This window comes from Notolepis coatsorum (assembly GCF_963971535.1).
Source record: "Notolepis coatsorum genome assembly, chromosome: 7".
In the NCBI taxonomy this organism is placed as follows: Eukaryota; Metazoa; Chordata; class Actinopteri; order Aulopiformes; family Paralepididae; genus Notolepis; species Notolepis coatsorum.
Window position 1 is genome coordinate 93,845,866 of NC_140171.1, and position 23,244 is coordinate 93,869,109.

Here is a 23,244-nt window from a genome sequence, read left to right on the forward strand (position 1 = left end):
CAATGCATGTATGGATGATGTCCGAAACAGATTAAAACCTGATTAATAGTGAAACTGTTAATAGCCTCCAAGCCTCTCTGACACCGTTATTTCGGGGGTTGCGCCTTGAAAACTTTGGGAACCATGTATTTATATAGTACATGATACCTAAGCACATACAGTACAGATATCCTCATAAGTATCTATTAATTCGTATCAATTAGATACTCTTTGGGCTTGTTTTTATCTACTTATTCTGAAAGAGTTGAAATAATAAATAATATATATTTGCCCAACACTTAAGAATTTAACTTGTTGGCGATATTTTGCCATGCTTCTTGTTTTGCTCTCGCAGCGGTGGCAGTGTTTGATTTTGCCATGATTATGGTCTTATATTCATCATAAGCATTCATTATCATCTCCTGCTCATCAGCGTTGAAAAAAGACGCTCTTGCTTTGACTGGAGTTGCCATTATTCCGTTAGAAAATCAGGATTTCGACGATCGACGCCTCCCCCTTTTGAGGTAAGACGGGGACGCGCAATTATCCTGATTACTGAAGTCTGGTTCGAAAGAACAAGATAGTTTGAGCCCGAATGAGCCTTCGAGAAACCGAGATAGCCTGACTTCAATCATCGCTGGATAATGGGACTTTTGATCGACTTAGTTGAACCAGGTACGGGGAACGGGGCCCAGTTCTCACCTTCATCACCAACACAAAAAATTTATATATATAATACCGTAGTTGTCAATAAGTAATTGTTACTTTTCACAACATGCCATGGCTGCTTAGAGGAGCAGCCGTTTAGACGTTTACCTTTGAGTCTTTTGTCACCGCCTCTCGGCAGCAGTATATACACGGGCGTCTCACTCACTGCAGAAGACAAAAGCAACTGTATTATTATTATGATTGTTGTTATTATTATTATTACTACTATGATTAACACGTTGGGTGCCATTCACATAATATTACGTGTTTGCTCGCCAGCGGTTGGGTGCCAGACACGTAATATTACGTTTTTGGTTCGTTTTTCAGTGTCAAATGACTATAATATTGTATCCATGGCTATAATATAGAATATAGATTTAGCTCTACAAACAAGGTCACACAGTCATATCGTGTTACACATTGGATGCCGGGGATTAGACGCTGACCGCTGTAGCTGGGCCAAGGGTTAAAAGATACGACTGCGTGACCTTGTTTGTAGAGCTAAATCTATATTCTATATTATAGCCATGGATACAATATTATAGTCATTTGACACTGTGTTTCTTCCGGTCAAGATGCAAAAAAGAGAGAATTTTTCCATGCATACATTCCCGTGTTATACCATGGTGAATATAAGTATGGTTTTACAGCGGTATGGGGTAATTCCTGAAAGGCTGCGTAATAGCCATATAGGTCAATTCTACTATTTGCGTTGGCGTTTCTTGCCTATACACGCTAGTATTCCAGAATAAAATCTATACAGTAGGTATTATGTTTCATCATGAATGCATGAAAGGGGGGTGGGGGGGGTCGTTTCTGATTATTGATTACCAGTAACGGCATTAGTATTAAACACTAAGAACGCTGATCAGCTGGATCGGTATGAAAACCTTGCACAATCAAGCCAGAATTTATGTCAGATGATCCTTACCTTTGATCGGGAGTATTCCAAAAATAATATTCCAATTGTTTGATCGATATCTGCTTCATCCAATGTCCATTTGGCCCACAGCATATGCTTCGGATGTCCCGTAGACGTTTGGATGCGACCGATTGAACCTCTAGCCTTGCCGTCTACTGAAAATCTGCGCCCGGAGACCTTTCAGTATAACACAGGGTCTGGAACAGGGTTTACTGCAGCTCGATACCGCAACCTGGGAGAATCTGGCCGGTACTGCACCCTCTGCATCGCAGTAGGCCTTCTAACAGCAACACACGGGTCCCTGGCATTGAATAGGATATTAAAATCGAGAAAAAAAATAAAAAATAACCAAAAACGTAATATTACGTGTCTGGCACCCAACCGCTGGTGAGCAAACACGTAATATTACGTGAATGGCACCCAACGTGGTAATATTGTCACTTTTATACTGTTTACTGTTTCCATATAAAATGGGAACTATGCCCTATTTTAAGAATTCATACATGTTATTCCTATGGCCTAAGACAGTCCGAAAATATTAGTGAACACGATCAACTCTCTCCCAAATCCCAAAACCAGAGTGATACAACTCAAACAAAGTATAAGACAGAAGCTACTCCACAGATAATGAAGATGACATGGAGAGCACCCAGGGATATACAGTATGAATACATTTTCTGTTTCAGAACTAGGCACACTACAATAGAATAGTAGTCCACAAAATCAGTATCCCATTCTGTGTCTATGTCGCTCATGTTCACAAATATGTATCTTTCCTAAGCCATGGAAATAACATTATTCAAAGTCTTAATTTTATGTGGTCTTCCCCTTTAATAACTTTGTGATTTGCCTATGTCCACAGAACACACTGGAAAATGACCTCAGTATGTCACCCTGTGTATAAATGACCTTACTTGCTCAATTCACAAACTTCCACTCCATATACTGAACAATGCAATGCTGACTCGTTAAATAAACACAGAAACACATCATCAGCAAACAAGACCGCTTTTTTCCAGGTTTCTCAGTTCTTGAATTGATTGGAAGGACACAGTGTGACGGAATGAAGACTATCTTCTTAGTGTGGCTTCCCAGTCACATCTTTTTTTAAATTGATTTACTCATTCATTCTTTCATTCTAACTGAGGGTTTTGCTATCTGATTACATTTAATTACTTTAGGATTAGCTACTTTGTCTCTTAAATGTTTGCCTCCTAAATGTTTGTTCCTAGAATAAAGGAAATCGAGAGACAAGCTTTTAGGTTTAAAGCACCATCTGACTGGAATAATTTACCCAGCTCATTCAGATCAATTACTTCTTTCCATAACTTTAGGATTTCATTGCTTATTTATTTAAAATCATTCTCATTCTTGGTTTTACATTTGAAATACATTGTAATCAGGTGTGATTTGGAATTTGCAGTACGAGAGCTGTTGTTCTGTTTGCATGTCTTTATGTGTTTATTGTTTTGTGTCATTGAAATGTTTATCATTTGTTATAGTTTGTATTTAGTTTTGTCTGGATGTTGTTGATGTTCCATGTTTTGTGTTGAGGACCCCCTCGAAAAGGAGGTAATGCATCTGAAGGGATTTATCCTTGAATAAAATGAAAGATTTACAGAATTGGAGGGTAAAACTGACTGTAAATCTGAATTCATTATGATCTACAATCATTATCAACATGATTTCAAGTTGGTATAAATGTGTGTGTCCAAAAGTATCTGTAATTGGATAACTGTGTTCTGGTTGTATTATTTTCATTGCTGTGGGATCAATTCAATTAAGTTGGTTCTTTGGCCGCAATCCTAGGGGATCATTAGTATGGTACTACGTTTTTTAAGGACTTATAATAATAATAATAATAATAATAATAATAATAATAATAATAATAATAATAATAATAATAATAATAATAATAATAATAATAATAATAATAATAATAATAATAATAATAACTTTATTTATATAGCACCTTTCATACATGGATTGCAGTTCAAAGGGCTTCACAGCAAATAGCATAAAATGAACATAGGCATAAAATGTGCATACAGTTGACAGAATAAAAGCAATGCATAAAGTACAGACATAAGAATAGGTATAAAATAAAGTAGTGCAATGTAGAAAGTGCAGACAGAATAGGCATCAAATAAGTACAGTGTTGATCTAAAGCATGTAAGCAACATTGTACTTGTAAAATAAGTACAATAAGTAGTGTTGCTCGAAAGCATGTGAACCCCCCCCCCGGAACAGCCAGTCCTCCAAACACCCCATCAATCCCCACTAGGGGGGACAGTCCCGATATTGGGACGTTTGTCCTGCGTCCCGCTACAACATAACAATGTCCCGCAATTCAATTTTTTTTTCTTTTTTTATTATTCAAATATTATTATTATTTTTTCTTTTTTAAATGTTGTTAATTTAATGCCTCGTTCCAATACCCTCTTATATTTTGATATCGGGCGACATCAAACCAATGCGCAGCCGAGCGGAGCAGCTCTACTCGAGTCTCGCGAGTCGCGCTGCCTGTCACTGTCAGACAGTCCGAGGCCGAGGCAGCTGCAGTGTGTGTGACGTAGGGCTGACCTTCGAAGCTTTTTTTGGCAATCGAAGCTTCGGGGCCGAGCTTCGATTTTAATTCGAAGCTTCGATTAAAAAAAAATAAACTTTTTTATTTTGTTTATTTATTTTTTTATCTTATGTTGTGGGACTTGTACAGCACTTGGTAAACTTTGTTGTTTTTAAATGTGCTCTATAAATAAAGTGGATTGTTCACACACACACACACAAATCGAAGTAAAAAATACAAATAAAAAATGAAAATCGAAAAGCGAGAGACTAAACCTGTTGTTGTTAGCTTACATGCTAACGTGAATGGGATCGACCATAGCATTGCGGCTAGGCTAGCTACCATAGCAGTAATAGCTCTAGTTGAATGGATAAACGTTATTTAACATTGCAGAATGGGTACAATACAATACGGCTCAATACAAACAGTTGTTAAGGGGGGGTGCAGAGTCATCAACACAATGTACCACCAAGAGTGGAGAGTTTATGTCTCAAAAAGCGAGAGACCCAATGCTCTTGTTGTTGTTAGCTTATATGCTAACGTGAATGGGATCGACCATAGCATTGCGGCTAGGCTAGCTACCATAGCAGTACAGCAGCTAGTTGAATGGATAAACGTTATTTAACATTGCAGAATGGGTACAATACAATACGGCTCAATACAAACAGTTGTTAAGGGGGGGTGCAGAGTCATCAACACAATGTACCACCAAGAGCAGAGAGTTTATGTCTCTCAAAAAGCGAGAGACTAAACCTACAGTAAAGCTCTTGTTGTTAGCTTACATGCTAACGTGAATGTGATCGGCCATAGCTAGCTACCATAGCAGTACAGCAGCTAGTTGAATGGATACACGTTATTTCGATGGCACAAGCTTCGAACAGAAAAAAAAAATTTAAGTTAACACTTTGAGTGCCGGGACACGTCTTTTCACGTCTTTGCTGGCCATGCTAAAGTTGCCGGGGGACGCTGTACAGCGTCCTTATATCAATATTTCAAAAATCTGCGATCGGATTCATAATGTCCCTCTGCTGGCCTGAGATCCACCAGCAGGACCCACTGAGCTCTCTGGCGGTTCAGGAGCGCCATCTGGTGGCCGATCGGCGCAATCGCCAAAACAGGATGTTGAATAGAGGTTGTCATGACGACCGTAGTACTTCCGGGCGCTCGCTATAGTTCATGTGACTCTGGCTCGTCACGCTACACGGTGATCGATTGCCAATAACTCGATAAACAACATGATTTGGACGTATATACCATTATACAAGCTGGAGATGGACCGGGTAAAAATATATCCCATAATGATAAAATTTCTACTCGACGATGATCGCCCAACGACGCGCGGAGACTGGGGTGAGTTTCAGCGTGTAACGTTACCGTCTTCCAAACATTAGATGATTGGTATAACGCTGCCCACGGAATTATAAACGCCCCCTCGCCCATCCGGTCAACATCAGATGACGTGTAGTAACTTCTAGAAGTACGAATTTTTTATATCGCGCTGATTGCCATCAAACTGTATTTCATCATCAATATAATGCATTTGGGGCTATATATCACGTTCTGGAGAAAGCTGCAGAAAGAGATGAAAACATACTTATACATTAGACCATACTTTACTATGAATATGTGAATGAAAAAGTTTAACGTTGCTACACAATGAACAATACATATAGGACTTTGAATGGGCCCTAATAATGGCAATGTAGCAATAGAATTAAAAAAGTTATAGCCCTGCAAAGAAGGGGACTTTCTCCATAGACAAATGGCGCTGGCAATCTATGGTATATCATTAATTTAACCTTAGGCAACCAAAGTGTTACATTTTTTATTTATTTTTTTAAACTTTGATTTTTTTTTAAATGTTCGAAGCTTGTGCCATCGAACGAAGCTTCGAAGCTTCGAAGTATTTAAGACAGCCCTAGTGTGACGTCAGTCATACCTGATGTTTCTGCAGAATAGCCTAAAGCTTTTTTACGACGCAGTGCTTGAAGTTGAGGGGGATGACACAACTGTCTGTGAGCTTTTCCAGCTCATGACCAGTCTAAGACTGAAACTTGAACAACGATCAAAGGACCGTTATTTTGGATTCGAGACCAGTGCTCTCATGCAGAGGTTTCCTACCACACAGGCTGCTGCGATCGAACAGGACTTTTAAATTTTCTAGCGCTCGCTTACCTAGACAAATGGTTTGATTTCTCTGATCAGAATTACCTGAAACAGGTGTCATGCTTGGCTCTCAAGAAGAGAGCATTCAGCTTCCAAGAGCTTCGCGAAGCAGCTGAAGCTCTTAATATCAGCAGCAAACTGGACTCTGCATTGTTTAAAAAATGTTGTGGGTTCACCAGACACATATTGCGGAGACTGTGCTGTCTCACCTTTTCTTTATGTTATATAGGGTTTGTGGAGACTTTGGGTCTCACCCTTTTTGTTATATGAGCAACTGAGTAATCCGCTATTCACAATAAAAACATTATTATATTGTGAAGATCAACCAGTGGCGTCATTTCAGTAGAAGGCAAGGTATGGCGAGGAAGTGGGGGGGGCTGAAGGTTGGTGGATTTTTTTTGTCAAATCAGTTGTGCAATAGTCACTTTTGGTGAGTTGTTTCTATACAATTCAGTTATATGACATTTAGGTATGACACAGGACCACAAGCATTATTAGTATAGAAATGTGTCAACCACAAAATGCGCTTAAGTGCCCTTTTGAGTGAAAGAAATAAGAGGATGTGCTCTATTGCCTATTGGTGCCCCCACGGTTGAAAAACGCGCACTTAATTGCCCTTTTGAGTGAAAGAAATTAGAGGATGTGCCCTATTGGTGCCCCCACGGTTGAAAAACGCACGCTAAAGTGCCCTTTTGAGTGAAAGAAATGAAAGGATGTGCCCTATTGGTGCCCCCACGGTTGAAAAGCGCGTGCTTAAGTGCCCTTTTGAGTGAAAGAAATTAGAGGATGTGCCCTATTGGTGCCCCCATTGTTGAAAAACGTGCGCTAAAGTGCCCTTTTGAGTGAAAGAAATTAGAGGATGTGCCCTATTGGTGCCCCCACGGTTGAAAAACGCGCGCTAAAGTGCCCTTTTGAGTGAAAGAAATTAGAGGATGTGCCCTATTGGTGCCCCCACGGTTGAAAAACGCACGCTTAAGTGCCCTTTTTTTATTTTCGCCCCTGCCCTTCAAACAGCCTGAGTCCGCCACTGGCTACAACCACTTAATGTCAAGGCTCTCATCCACATTCATTCATTTTCTCCCCCGCTCTCTCTCCCATGAGCTCAATTTAACGCGGAAGTGCAGTGGTCTATAGTAGTTTTGGTGCCTTATTGGACCCGAAAGACCTCTGAAGGACCCTATTTTATTTATATTCCATAACGACTAACCTGTCTTAGAGAGTTCGCTGAGCTCCTTCTTACAGACGTCGTCCAGGTGCTCCTTCATGTCCGTGGCTGTCTTGCTCATCTCTCCGAAGGAGAACTGAGGGTTGATCAGCACCTTAGGCACCATGGGCTCCGGCGGAACGCACAGCGTAGGGAAGTTCTGCACAATGAGGCACAGAAACGGTGGCCAAAAGGAGATGAACTGATTGGTCATTCTCCACAACTGAATGTCTAGCTCTATTTATTGAATTTTCTTTTAATGTTTTTATGTACCATAGATACTATTGTTACCTTGTATATATATATAGGCCTATATATATATATATTTTTTTTTAAATAATATATATATATATATAGTATATATATATATATATATATATATATGTGTTTCATTACATATACATTCATACCAATTATTCGCCTGTTCTATTCTCCATCCATCTATCATCCATTGCAACACTATATTATCACTGACATCCTGTTGGGGGATCCCCTTTGAACAGCCCTGTTATGTATTACTTTCACATGGTGGAGGGATACTTACTGTCTGTGGTGCATATTCACATTGTGGTAGTAGTGTGTTGTCACTAATGGGTGGTTTGATTGGGAGCATGTCTATGTTCCCCGGGTCCTATGTTCCCCGGGTCCTATGTTCCCCGCTTTGATTGATTGAAAATTTTAGACCACCAGCCCTGATTCCAAACTCTAACCTTAACCAGTTCGAAAGAGGGCCTAAGCTTAACCGTTCGAAACAAGGCGGACATTAATAATTAATAAAATAATACAAATTTATAAAATCTTCAATCTATTAATCAATCAAAGCGGGGAACATAGAACCCGGGGAACATAGGACCCGGGGAACATAGGGATGATCCCGTTTGATTGACAGACTGTCTTACTTTGTTTTTGCTTGTGTTTAAAATGGCCGCTTTCTAATTTACCACAGGTGTGGTGATTGAGGCACCACGCCCTACAAGAGCAGAGCAGAGTGCAGGCTGCAGCAGATCAGTTCTCACTTCACAGAGCACGTCCTCGTCACAGCTCTCCAGACCTCACCTGCTCACATTGCCTTCTCTCATTTTGACCTTTTTGCTACTTGACCATTTTTGTTGCTTTATTTTTGACCCTGTGCTTTACTTTACTTTTTATATCCTGAACTAGGGAGTCTGGAGCACCCAGCTCCCCCCATTATTTTGTTATTTAGATAGTGGTTGCTAATGTGGTAGATTTTAATAGACATAGATCATAACCATCATTGTTTATAAGAAAGGTCATAAGATTAAGTTTTGATTAGGAAAACAGCTGCACTACTAGTCAGCCAACCGAATACATTCTTCTGGTGATCAAAGTACTCCAACCTTTTGCCCTGTGTACCCCTCACAAAAGAGTTGTGTGTCTATGGCCACTCAAAATAGCCTGTTGTAAAAGACACTGTTTGAACAAGATAACCTTCTGCCCCTTAGGGAGTGATTGAACAATAGAAGCCACCTGGTTCCTAGGGTGGGACAGGAAGGAGAAGTCCTAGCGAACACAATGAGGTGATGAGGTTAACAGGGTCAAAGTGCCCATGAAGTGTTATACGGCCTGGGGGACACAAGGACATGCAACTGTTAACTTATGTGTGCTTACTGAGGTAGAATGTTTATCATCAATGTGAGACTATTAGGCTGGAGCTTAGTAAATGAAAGCTAAAAGTATAAACTGTATAAAAGAAATTGATGTAAGTTAAAATGAATGATTAGGCTTGTTAGCTTCACTGAAAGTCAGTAGACTTTGCATTACAGATTTAAATCCCCTGCAGAATAAGATTAGTTTCACTTAAGGTGAAATTAGTCTTAAAGATAACAGAATGTGTTCAAGTATAATATCTCTGTGTTTATGTGATCAATTGCAATTCAAATATATATGTTATGAAATCAATAACCCAAGTATTAGGTTGTTAGACGGTGTTTGTTCTCTGACTGGAGAACAAAGGAAAGTTCAGTTGGCTGTAAAGTCAACCCCCTGTTGCATTCAAACATAGAGAGGCTGTGATTGGACAAACCACAGCTGATGATGTCATCACACAGAGACGCTGGGCCTTGGGATATAATGGGATGTTGTGATGGGGAGAGAGACTCTGAAAAACCCAACTCACCAGGACAACACCTATCACCCATCCACACCAAGGCGGACAAAGGACAAAGGAACTTTTGGAGGGAAAACAGAACTATACTTTGTTCACTAGCCAGGGGAACAAAGCCATCAACGACTTATCAACTATCATTCTTTAAATCTGATTTCTTAGATAGGACGAGAGCGGCATAGTGCTCCGGTACCTTGAATCTTTTATAGCATTCTTTATTGTAATTTGTATACAACTCTTAACTTTGATTAAACAGCTGTTATATAACCTTTTCCTCCTGATTTTCTTCTGCCTGCACCGCTGAGAAGTTCATAAGTAATTCCCAGAGCTTTAGAGTTATTGAAACAACGCAGAGTACAGCAGCACCCGGTTCTGGTACAGAGCAGAACCGTATTAGCTTGGGAATCTACTTCATTTTGGTGCCGTTTGACCCGTGAACAAGTGGCGGCCCAGGACGAGAATTTTTTTTTCCCTTCACTCATCAACCTCATCAGCGGACGACGGAGGACACAGCTGCGGGAGCTTCGTTCCTGTGAGAGAGGTGAGTGTTGAAGGAGAATGGGCTGCTCTGTTTGAACAACAAGGGGTTGGGAAAAGAAATGGCCTCATGTAGAATTATGTGAAGTAAAGATGAGGCCTCATGTTATTGTAATATGATGACGTAGAAGGGGGCACAAACTATCTGGTTATGGGAAATGGTCATAGCGTCGCATGACGGCAGATGAAAGGCTTTTCTGGCTAGGAAGCGCGGTAATCTGGTGGCGTGCGACAGGGGCGCGTTCTGAGTATATGAGATCCCTAAAATTATTCTCAGGAAGAGGGCGCGGTAATGATTGATAATTTGCTTGTTCTGAATGGGGAGAGAGCTGTGTGTAAGATGGGCTCTGTTGCTATTTAGAACATGCAAATCAGGTATGGTAAAGATGATTTGGGACCTGCGTAATCAGGGAACGTGGTTTGTGCGATTACAGGATTATCACGTAATAATTGATATAAGCGGGGCCGGCGTGTTCAAGAGGCTCAATAATGGTGGTTTGCTGACTGAGCGTGATAGACAGGACGTGTCTGCGGGTAACTATCAGCCGAATTAAATGAAGATATATGTTCGTCTTTAGGCATAATATCGAGCGGGTCCGGAGATCCTTTTTAATCTTGAGCAAACCGGAGTGTTGATTGAATTGCGTACGCTGTGATACAAGGAGGACGATGTGCTTAAAAACAATTCGGTTAAGATGACTGATAAGTACTTAGTGGGAATTCGATTACGAAGCTATGGTAAGCTTAAACATTCAGTATAAAAGTGTGTGCGATTACGTTTGATCTCGTGTTTAATAGTCGCGCTGCCGTGCGACGTTCGAGAGACGATAATATGTGAGTGAATGGAGGTTTGTATTTTTATTTGTAGTTAGGAAGCGTGTATGATTGAATGGTTGGAGAATGGCTATGGTTAGGTATGATTGGTGGTACGTATGAGATTATTGTTGTATTATTATGTAATTTAAGTCACCGGTTAGCCGTGGTGAAATGTAATGATAACGCCGGTTTTTCGGGGCCGGTGGAACGCAGCGGCAGTTGGCTACTGTATTAGCCGGGAGGCGACCGGAGGATGCGGCGGACAAATAGGCGTAGGTTCAAATGTATAAGGTCGATCGATAGTGTCTTGGGATTACAGGGATGTGTTAGGCACTTTAAAATTTTCATTTTCTACGCGGATAAAATAGTTGTTTAATGTTTTAGGTGAACGGGATGGTATGTTGCGGGGACCCGGAAGTCGTTCTGAGCTCACCGGTGGTGACGGCACGGGGTCAAGCTAGTGTTTTGTGGCGGCCTGTAGGTTGTTATGTTTTTATATTTCTGTTTAGATCACTACACTGGCGTTTTGAGGGGATTAGGGTTCTGTTGTGGGGAATGTGGTGTTGTATTAACATTGCGAGGTGTCGACCCGCGCGGCGAAACGGGTCGATGGGTCGTTGGGGAAAGTTTTTATGGGATCGTGGGAGAAGCTAAGCTAATGCTACCTAGCCGCGCTAACGGCTAAAAGCGGTCGCCGGTTGTGACGTCATAAGGGTGCGCGGTCTGGCGGCCTACGCGTGCTGGGTTGAAGCTAACGAAGCTAATATGCTAAGCTAACTGTGCTGACGTCATGGCATGACGGGGCTCTCGGGATGTCTCGCGATGGGGCGTCCATCTTGGTAGGGGCGCCGGCGTCCATCTTGGTAGGGGCAGCAAGCGTCCATTGTTAAGGGGAAGGTGGAGTTTATTTGGGAATACGGTAGGGGGCAGCAGAGGACAGGATGAGTTTCCTTTTGGTACTATTTTTGGGTTCTGCTCACAGAACGTTTTCATTTGGGGGTTAGTGTACTGGTAAGGTGAGATTAGATTGTTGTGCTTTAATCTGGTGGTGGATTGTGGGGCCTTGGCCCCCCCTCCCCCTCGTACACTTTCTCTCACCCCCCCCCCCTCTCCCTCTCTCTCTTTCCTTCTCTCACCCCCCCCCCTCTCCCTCTCTCTCTTTCCTTCTCTCACCCCCCCCCCCCTCTCTCTCTCTCACCCCTCCCTCTCCCTTTCTCTTTCACCCCCCCCCCTCTCTTTCTTTCCTTCTCTCACCCCCCCCCCTCTCTCTCTCTCTTGCTCCCTCCCTCTCTCTCTCACCCCCCCTCTCTCTCTCTCTCCTCCCTCCCTCTCCCTCTCGCCTTCCCCCTCTCTCCCTCTCCCTCTCACCTCCCCCCCTCTCTCTCTTGCCCCCCCCCCCCTCTCGCTCTCTCCCTCTCGCTCACTCCCTCCCCCTCACTCCCCTCATGGGTATGGGCACAGGCTATATTGTGATGTGGTGTGGTATGAACGAGGGCTCTCGTTCCCACACCACCTCTCTTCCATATTTTCTTCCCCCCTCGGCCCCCCCGAAACGCTCTCTCTTTCTCTCCTAGTTTGGGCCTGTATATTGTATGGTGTTTTCTTTATAGGTTTCAAACGCGGTGTAGTGCTAGATTTATTGTTTATTGCTGTTTGCTGAAGGGTTCGAAGGCAGTTGGTTGAGTTTGGGACTTGTTTAGTGTATGTTGTTGTTCCATATTCAGTTTTATTGTTATTTTTAGGGAATTTCTAGTGCTGGTAGTGGTAATGGCTGGCGTTAGGGCAATGATGTCGTACTCAACCGGCGATGGGGCCGTACTCTCTGGCTCTCTCCAGGTCTCCGGCCACCTTCCGGTCTCTTGACTTAACGGAGAAGTGTAGCGCTGCTGAGACGGGGCAACGCAGTGGACTCCGTGTCAGTGTTTTTTGTGTGGCGTTCATGTTGGTGGGCCGTAAGTCGGAGCATATTTAGTCTGCTCGGCTGCGCCTGCGATGGGGGTGTGGGTAGACAGATCGTCGTAGCTCACTGTCTGCCTCCACGCGTTGACGGGGATACGCTATGTGTGCGACTTGTCGATGCTCGCTGCCACACTGCGCACATTTTCATTTTAGCGGGGGTACGGGGACTGCTGGACGTCGTGGCGGGGGTGGGCTCGTTGCCTGCCACCGCGTGTTGGCGGGGATGCGCTATGCGTGCGCTCGTCAAAAGCTCGCTGCCACACTATGCGCATTGGGTTATATTGTGTGTGGGTATTTGGGTGACGTGGTTATGGTGGTTGATTGGTGTCGGGGGTGCTGTGTGTGTGTGGCAGTGGTTGTGAGTGGAATGAACTTTGGATATCCTTGAGTAGGAGGCCCGGGGTTTCGCGTTCCAGGTTGCAAACTGGGGGTGACGCCGTGGGCCACAGGTCGGGTTGACCAGTGGGATGTCATTGGTCGGCAGGGATTTCAATGTGGGGATGGTGTCGGCGCCTGTGTTTTATGAACGGGTTGTGTGACACTGTTCTGAATGCACGGGGACTTCAGTGACATAAGGCACTGAAAATTGATTTCTATTCTCGTGGGTTAGGTGTTACGGGGGAAATATAGTGAGTGTGTGAAAAATTGTGTGTGAAATATGTGTGTTACTGATATGTATAATGTAATATGAGCGGAATACATTGTTAGGCTTTCACGGACAGAAATAAATATAGTTACACATAGAAGCGAAGATAAAGCGTAATTATACACATAGTCATTTGCAAAGAACAATTAGAGTAAAAGTGAGATTATTCACCTAAATTACCATGTCCAATACAGATGTTTAGAATTGTAAATAACAAGTTTCTGATTGACCAACAGAAGGAGAAGGCATAAGTTCCCCGGAGTTGTGTGAAGGAGGATCATGACAACGGGATTGAGAGTTCTAGTTTTCCAATGGAGACAACTGAAAAAAGATTAAGGCTGTGTCATTGATAAATCAAAACGAAAATTGCACAAATGCTCTCAAGTGATTTTTAGTATAGGAGATGCCCGACATTCCATCCTTAAAGATAAATTATGGATTGTGAACGGGAAATGTCACTGATAATTAGGTGTATGTTTTTTCTTCTCTCTTCACAGCTGCTCCAGGACGGACGGCCAGTGCTGACCAATTTCGAACCCCAACAGGGAAATCAAAGAGACTGTTGAAAGTCGGGGGGTATAGTATCACACAGCGAGTTATCAATTCCTGTTTGCACCAATATACCAGTGTGAGTGAAATTAACTCAAGTTTGGTAAAAATTGTTTGAATACAGAGAAACTTGCTTTCCAAACGGTGATATTACGAGTGTTTGAAGAAAGGTGAGAATGGAAAATATACAGATAGGAGCAACTGGAGGGTTAGATGCACTAACCATAGAAAGGGTAGACAATCTGTCTATTTCAACGACTGGAGATGTCACAATAAAAGTGACGAAAAAATGGCCAAAGATATTCAGGCCATTACAGAACCTTGTATTTAAATGTAAAAAAGGAGGCCGGTATCGAATGCGTACCCAAATCAAAAAGCAGAAAAAGAGATTACGAAAGGTGATGAAAAGAAATAATGCCGGTAGTGGGGTAATGCCGATAACCTCTGCAGACATTACATTGACCGAATTGAACAGTGACGTTAACCTGATTGACTGGAATGTGATCGACTCCCCTCTAGTGTCCAGTGTGACGGAGGGACTGGAAATAATGTCTTTAACCCCGCCACAGGGAGTCGTTGCAGCAAGCAACCCAGAGACAACTGTATTACCCGAGCCGATCCACGCTGAAGTGTCTGTTGCGGGAGACTGCCAGTTAACCAAGGGACAACGAAAGCAACTGAGGAGAGCGATGTTGTTGCAGCAGTCCCAGGGAGTTGACGCAGGCCGTAGGGCGGGAATAGAGACTGACAACAGGTATGGGATAATACATGAACAGTTTCTACAGCCCACCTGTGTCCCGTGCCCAGGTTTCCTCCACCCCCACCATCAGTACCAAACTGAGAGACGTGGCCCGATGACTAGGAGCCAGTCAACAAGGGCCAGGCTGGAGGAAGAGCGGAGGACGTGCCTCCCTCTAGAACAACAGCTAACCGAGGCTAGACAGGCAGTGGAATACCTCCAAGGCCTAATCCAGTCCACACAGCCCGGAGGGGAGACAGGTTCCAATGGAGAACCAGATGGCCAGAGACGGGCCCAGTTGGGGCCACAAGGGGGTCCTGCGCCGGAACAACAACAAACCCCAAGAGGGAGACAGTGGCAACCACGAGGAAGAGGTGGAGGCAGAGGCAGGAATCCAAATGGATACGTGGTGCGGCGGATGGAGTGTTGGTCGTGCGGGACTCTCTGACACCTTTCTCGGGAATGTGAGTGGGACTATCTATCCAGAACAGGAGGCCCTCGATGGGGGAACAGATGAGGTGGGCGTGGGCAAAACCAAGGTCGGTATCAAGTACAGTGTCCACGGCCCGTAAGCTCCCCCTGTCCAGGACCCCCGCAGCACCAAAGCCAAGATGAGAGGCGGGGCCCAGCAATGGGAAGTCAAGCCGCCAGCGCTGAGATGGGGAAGAGGCGGCGTCCTATAGACAACAGGGAGCGTTTGTACAAGAACTGGCAGCGGGCCCCTCTCAACAACAGGCTCAAGGAACTGTGACTGAACCAGAAAGGTACGTGGTTTTCTCCTCAGAACAGGCTCAAGGGAACCATGGCGATGATGGCATACAGCCAGGACATGCTCTGGGCCCGATGCCCCCAGGGCCATCCGATCACAGGAGGGCGACCCGCCGGGTCCCACAACCCAAGGGGGGATACCGCCAGTGTTGTTGGATCTGTGGAGTGAAAGGTCATTTTCAAAGGTCATGTCTGCAGAGGCCACTGGCAGAATAAAAATATATGCAACTGATTAGGGTAAAGGTGGGATATATTGAATAATGAAATATGCTCCTAATTAGATTAGAATAAAAATAGAATAAAAAATAAATAGAGGGGTTAGGTGATTAGATTATGAATGGAAGTTACTAAAAACGGATGTATGATTAACTGACAAATGCATGAACTAATCAGACTAACAAGAAAATCAAATTATGTTAAACAGTTAATATTGACACTGCAGAAGCTAGTGGTCAGTAAATTATCCATGCTTGGTCAACGTTCAGATTGGTTAAAGGGTGGAGTGCATGATTAGGAGATTAAAAAGACCCATAGTTGTTTCTAGTTTTTTATAGTATTGATAGATGGGTATTAACAGTTATGAGTAATAGAAATAGGTGTTTACTTTTATTTTTCTGTAGAAACTTCTCTTTTCTAGTGTGTTACGAGCAATTCCTGACTTAGGCCGGGAGCGTTCATTTTGTTTATTCATTTGATTTCCCTTTTTTGTTTCTTAGTTAATACGGGGGTGCATAAGCCTCTAGGTGATAGGTTAAAAATGAGTTGAAAAGAAAAAAGAAAAAGCTCACAAGTTTAGTTTATTTTTTCATTTATTGGTTTGGCATGGTTTTTCTTTGTATGTTTTGTTTTCTGTTTCCTTTCTTTCTATATATTTTTTCTTAGGGTACCTGGCAAGCTGGGAGTGATCTCGACACATCAGGACGGGGTAGTATATGTCTATAAAATGGACTGGGAACAAAGTGAATGGACATGAGCTGGTTCATGGATTTTTGTTCTCCGCCCATTGGATACCCGGTTTTAGGGGCTGGGGATGTGTCGTGATTGGTGAAAGTGTTGGGAAGCATGATTCTCTGTAAATTAATATGCTCAATAGGTTTGGTCGCTATTGGCCGAATTAGTCTTTGTGTAGGGTGTGAACATGTGCAATTGATGATTGGCTTGTGGGGGACTCCGTGGGCTTGATGAGGGCTGGCGGAGAGTGTGGAAGATGTGTGTTTAAGGCAGGCTGTGATTTGTTGCCATACACACAGGACTACTGGGAGAGTGGATATGTCAGTGCTGACTGTCCGGGCCGGGGTGCAGCTGTCCAAGGACGAAGGTAACGATGTTTGAATGTGAATTCCGCATCGAAGGGTGGTGGGGTATACTGTTTTGACAGCATAATATAAAGAGAGCCATGTGAATTTTTCTGAATTTTGAATATTAAACGACCAAGAAGCCATAAGATATATAGAAATATGATTTGGAATAGAAAGTTGTCAAAACTCAGACCAGTAAAGAGAGTCTGAGGGAGGAAAAGTATGGATTCTCAATCAATTGTTGTGGTAGAAGTGACCTGCACTGTCCCGAAGCGAAATCTATATTCACTACAGGATACAAATGGGAGATTGGGGAACCAGACACTGGCTAGTGTATACCCAGAGTCCATGGGGAATCCCAACGCTGCAGGGCACCTAGAGAAGAACCAGGAGAAGCCTACCTCTCAGGCCGGGAGAGTTCCGGCCAACGCAGTGACCGGGTCTTGAGGCTTCAGAGGGAAACGACAGGCAACCAACGAGGAGACAGGCGGCTAGGCCTCAGCAACAACTCCGGCTGTCAACAGACGGGCTGCAAGGCCCTAACCATTGACCAGGGGGTCTACAAGCGAAAGGGGGGAGCTGCTATCGCCCCTATCAACGACTAGGCGGAGGGGGAGAGAAGCAAACCTCTTCCACTAATCCAAGGGTCAACGGGGGTTGAGCAGCCAGCGACGACCTCCCCACAGCTGTGACAGCAATAGAAAAATACAGCAGGGGGTCCTACCCCTAATAGAGGTCAACACGAGACAGGATTCTCGACAGAAGATGGGGTGTGATAGAAAGGCAATTTGCTTTCTAAATTCCACCTCCCAGAATGGGTGGTCGCATTCAGCAGTCGTGAACTGCACCAGCTCTGAGCGATACGGAGGAGGCCAGGTCGATTTAGAAGACATTGACCCCCCTCCTCACTGTTCTAAGTCAGAATTTGACAAATCACAGTTGAAACCAATGGAAATTGATCTTGGTACGAAACGGCTTATTAAAGACTGTACACGGGGCAAAAATAACCAAAAATGGACTGCTAATAAAGGTGTTATATTGTTGTATAAGTATACATAAGAAGGAGATTTAGAAAAAAGAAGGGACGGTTGAATTTTAGGATCTGAGTGTGGCAAACCATATGTATTTTATCCCAGTATGATTTAAAATGTCTTAAGTATTATCCAGATAGTAGTGTGTAGAAGTTAAGATCTATGTTTAAACATAATTAAGGATAGATAAACTATCCGAGTGTGGAAATGTGGTAGATTTTAATAGACATAGATCATAACCATCATTGTTTATAAGAAAGGTCATAAGATTAAGTTTTGATTAGGAAAACAGCTGCACTACTAGTCAGCCAACCGAATACATTCTTCTGGTGATCAAAGTACTCCAACCTTTTGCCCTGTGTACCCCTCACAAAAGAGTTGTGTGTCTATGGCCACTCAAAATAGCCTGTTGTAAAAGACACTGTTTGAACAAGATAACCTTCTGCCCCTTAGGGAGTGATTGAACAATAGAAGCCACCTGGTTCCTAGGGTGGGACAGGAAGGAGAAGTCCTAGCGAACACAATGAGGTGATGAGGTTAACAGGGTCAAAGTGCCCATGAAGTGTTATACGGCCTGGGGGACACAAGGACATGCAACTGTTAACTTATGTGTGCTTACTGAGGTAGAATGTTTATCATCAATGTGAGACTATTAGGCTGGAGCTTAGTAAATGAAAGCTAAAAGTATAAACTGTATAAAAGAAATTGATGTAAGTTAAAATGAATGATTAGGCTTGTTAGCTTCACTGAAAGTCAGTAGACTTTGCATTACAGATTTAAATCCCCTGCAGAATAAGATTAGTTTCACTTAAGGTGAAATTAGTCTTAAAGATAACAGAATGTGTTCAAGTATAATATCTCTGTGTTTATGTGATCAATTGCAATTCAAATATATATGTTATGAAATCAATAACCCAAGTTGTAACTGAGGGGTACAATTCCCTGACTGTATTGATAAGTATGGTATCATTAAACCACTACCGTTTATGTACTTTAACTACTGGCCACACAGTACATGATATAGATATGATGAACACTTTCCCACCTGATAAAACGAAGTCCACACAAATGTATAAATCGAATATTTTATATAGCAAAGGGTATATACAACGTTCACTTAATGACATTTATGATTTGAATGCACTTGTAAGGCAAATGAGTATTCGTAGGCAAATCAACATTGAATGTCCAATCTCTGGTTACGCAGGGAGCAAGTATACAACCTGGTTCTTTAGGGAACTATAGCGATGGTACTTAAATGATTATAGCTGGATACACTAAAGGGGGGTCCCGCTGGTTGTAAGTCAGTAGGGGGGGGGGGTTAGCAGAGCCGCTGGCGATATCCCATCTGGCCAACGATTTCTTGGGAGAATTCAGAGTGCTGAACACGGTGCCCACAGAACCTCGGTCCACAGATGAATACAGCTGGGCCCTCTTGTAGACGGTAGCTGCCGGTCCACAACGAAGAGACGTGAGGCGACCTCACTCGGGGTAGAGCGCCGTCTCACCTGGACTCCTCTCGGGGGTAGTTCCAACACTCAGCAGTGTTGGCTGTTATCCATGGCATAATCAAAGCACCCAAAGCAAGTAGATAATCCAAGCCGTGTAGGGCTCGCCGTCGTCCGGGTAAAGTAATCCAATGTACAGGTCCACTCGTCCTGGCCCAGAACTCCTCGGATGAAAGCACCACACGTGGTCTGCCCAGCCTGGTTAAGACTCTAGATAACGCCAGGAACGATGGGGGTACTGCTCACTTTATAACTCTAACCGAACGATGCACCATACATAATAGACTATTATTAACTTAATAGAAATACGTCCCACTCTACGGTATAGTGCCAAACTATGACAATTTAACTATTAATCCACACGATGTCTCAATGCCTATTATGAGGCCAAGTAGGCCATACTGCACCACACGTGGGTCGTGGGTGAGGCTTCACGTCTGTTACTAGGTTGGAGGGTAAAGGACTAATGGACTAAAAGAAAGTTCTACTTTACTTGCGCCATATATATATGCGCTGTGAACAAATAGTACCATTCGTATTTCGCCAGACGTATTCCTACGCGGAACCGGGCTTGTAACGACATGTTCGTCGGCACGATTGAACTTGAACCAAGGGGCTTGGCTGCTGGCGCCAGGTTCTTGTCCAATGGTAGAATGAAACTATTATGGGCTGTTAGTAGACTAAAGGGATATTCAGTGTATATGTACAAGGAATATACAAGGGATATCAAACGATATACAAATACTATTAAATATATATCCATAAATAAATATATATATTCGGTTTAATCTGATCCTTCACAACACAAGTATTAGGTTGTTAGACGGTGTTTGTTCTCTGACTGGAGAACAAAGGAAAGTTCAGTTGGCTGTAAAGTCAACCCCCTGTTGCATTCAAACATAGAGAGGCTGTGATTGGACAAACCACAGCTGATGATGTCATCACACAGCAGTGATGCCACAGATTACTTGTAAAAGTAATCCGATTACTGATTATTGATTACTCCTTTAAAAAGTAATCCAAGTTACTTTACTGATTACTTGATTATCAGAGTAACTTAGTTACTTTGAAAGTAACTAGGTTACGAAGTCGTCGTCGTTCCCCCAACCGTTTTTTTTAAACGCTTTATTGAAAGTGCATAAATTGTTTTTAACTTGTTTCTCTGCACATAACGTAAATTGTTAAACTAGTGCTTCAGCTTCTGTACCATCAAGTATGGTAAAGCAACAGTCTATGATGCTCACAGCATTAGAGCAGCCAGCCAGTGGTTTTACAAAACCAGTGTATCCATTCACATCTAACAAATGCAGGCTGAACTATTCAATTATATCAACTGTAACTATTAAATTGTTTTTATAAATGTCTCTCTATAAACATACAATCAGTCTGAATGAATGAATGAATGAAAACTTTATTAACAGATTGCAGAATGGGTACAGTACAGTACGGCTCAATACATACAATTGTTAAGGGAATGCAGACCAGAGAAAGACTTTCGTCTTGTTTACATCAGGGTCCCCCATTTTCAATTCGTCTCTCTTTAACATGTAAATTAACTGTAAATCTGGCAAATAAGAGCTTTTGCTCTGCCACCATCAAATATACATTAATCAAAAGGGAAAGAAACTATCTCTCTCTTTTGCTGTTTGGCTGGCCTCCGATTCCTCCTGTACCTAGTCGAAGCGTCGGCTAGTGTTGTGATTCCAGATGCTTTCAATGCAATTGGATGTGCTGTTTTTAGCGGTAGACAGTATTTTGTTTCCTCCGCATATGAACGTGAAGTAGTGACTGACGAGCGTTTTGGGATGGAAGTCTGAACAGAAACTCACACTGGAATTCTCCGACGACGGAGCCCTGCTGTCACACAATTGGCGCATATGTCACATGACGTGCTGTGAAGACCCGCCCTACTCTGCCTCTGATTCGCAGACTGTGGATGGGGAATGTGATTGGACCAAGGCAGAGTCACTCACAGACAGAGTGTCCAGTCACGCCGCGGCCCGCGGGACACATTCTTGTGTAACCCTTTCACTGCCACACTACGTCACTCCCAAAAGAAAAACAGCTCAAAATGTATTTTTGACTGTCGAAAACGAAATAAAATACTGCATTCCGCCTGCATTATGAATTTATGATGAGATAGTAACGAAATAGTAATGCACAGCCACTTGGACAAGTAACTGCAATCAGATTACTGGCTTTTAAAGATTAACGCGTTAGATTACTATTTTCGGGGGAAAGTAATCAGATTACAATAACGCGTTACTTAGTAACGCGTTACCGGCATCACTGTCACACAGAGACGCTGGGCCTTGGGATATAATGGGATGTTGTGATGGGGAGAGAGACTCTGAAAAACCCAACTCACCAGGACAACACCTACCATCTCATCCACACCAAGGCGGGCAGGTCAGCAGGAGACAACAAAGAACAAAGGAACTTTTGGAGGGAAAACAGAACTATACTTTGTTCACTAGCCAAGGGAACAAAGCCATCAACAACTATCATTCTTTATCTACTGTAATATTAGTCTGGTTGTTATCAAGACGGCATAGTGTCTTTGATCACAATTATAGCATTCTTTATTGTAATTTGAATACACTCTTAACTTTGATTAAAACAGCTGTTATATAACCTTTTCCTCCTGATTTTCTTCTGCCTGCACCGCTGAGAAGTTCATAAGTAATTCCCAGAGCTTTAGAGTTATTGAAACAATGCAGAGTACATCAGCACCCGGTTCTGGTACAGAGCAGAACCGTTATTAGCTTGGGAATCTACTTCACTAATAAATATAGTTGTTTTGATAACTTTTGTCCGTCTCCCTGTGTCCACCACTTTACGTTCAAGGCCTAAACGAGCCATATTTTAGGATTGAACATAACAAGCCCATTTGAGGTTTCTCTCCTCCACACCGCCTGTGGTGCTTTTTCCCCCTATTGCTAGGTTTGTAGTGAGTCGATGTTTTGGGATGTTTCTTCTTGACTTGTAGAAGAACACTTGTACAGCCCATGGGGGCTATTCCGGGCTATACAAATACATTTGATTTGATTTAATTTTAATGTGAGAGGTCAATTGATATCCTGTATCCTATTGTTACATTTAGTTCCTTGCTTACGTTCTGCTCTATGGGAATTAACCTCATGACCTATATAACTTTGAAAGATTCCGATACATGCACCTTACACTTGTCCGGCCATACCCCTTTCCGCCTATGCATATAAGCGAGGGGCGTGACCGTACTTCCGCCTTCCCTCATTTTTCATTCGGAAGGTTTTGCTACAGGCACACTTAAGAAAGTGGAAATTTTGCTTATAGTTTTCTTGTTGCTGTTTCTTCGAGATGGCATCACCACCAAGACTCGAGAAGCCCCTCTTGGGGCTCCACCAGCATTCCCTCCTCCCAACCTCCGCCGTTTGCCGCCGGGGCCGTCAAGCGCCCCTCACTCGTGAGAAAGGTAGCTCCGGCGTCGCCATCAAACGGACCCCCGACAAGAGCGGGCACGGCCTCTCTGATGGCAGATGATTGCAGCACAAGCTTTCCGCCTGCTTGCTCCCGCCGTTAAGAGTGGTGGTGAAGCGAGCAGGGCGGGTGGTTGGTAGTCTGTACCACAAACAATTACCACCAACCATCGTTGTGTGGCATTAAAGTATCTTGTATCTTGTATCTTGTAGGAGGAAGAGTATGCAGGCCGTGGGGTTCAAGTCCCTTTGGTTTCTGCGGAAA

The 23,244-nt window shown here is 43.2% G+C and overlaps 1 protein-coding gene across 3 annotated transcripts in view; it reads right to left on the reverse strand.

Annotated features, from left to right (window-relative positions):
• Positions 1 to 23,244, reverse strand: part of ftr84 (finTRIM family, member 84) — a 68,690-nt gene that overhangs the window by 18,060 nt on the left and 27,386 nt on the right. For 2 of the 3 annotated variants that reach the window (XM_084318857.1, XM_084318855.1), the window contains exons 4-5: positions 7,549 to 7,705; positions 796 to 852 (exon numbers count right to left, since the gene is read on the reverse strand). In XM_084318857.1, coding sequence (XP_084174983.1) covers positions 796 to 852; positions 7,549 to 7,705 — 214 coding nt within the window. The remainder of the gene's footprint in view (positions 1 to 795; positions 853 to 7,548; positions 7,706 to 23,244) is intronic. The other variant, XM_084318856.1, reaches the window with a different exon arrangement.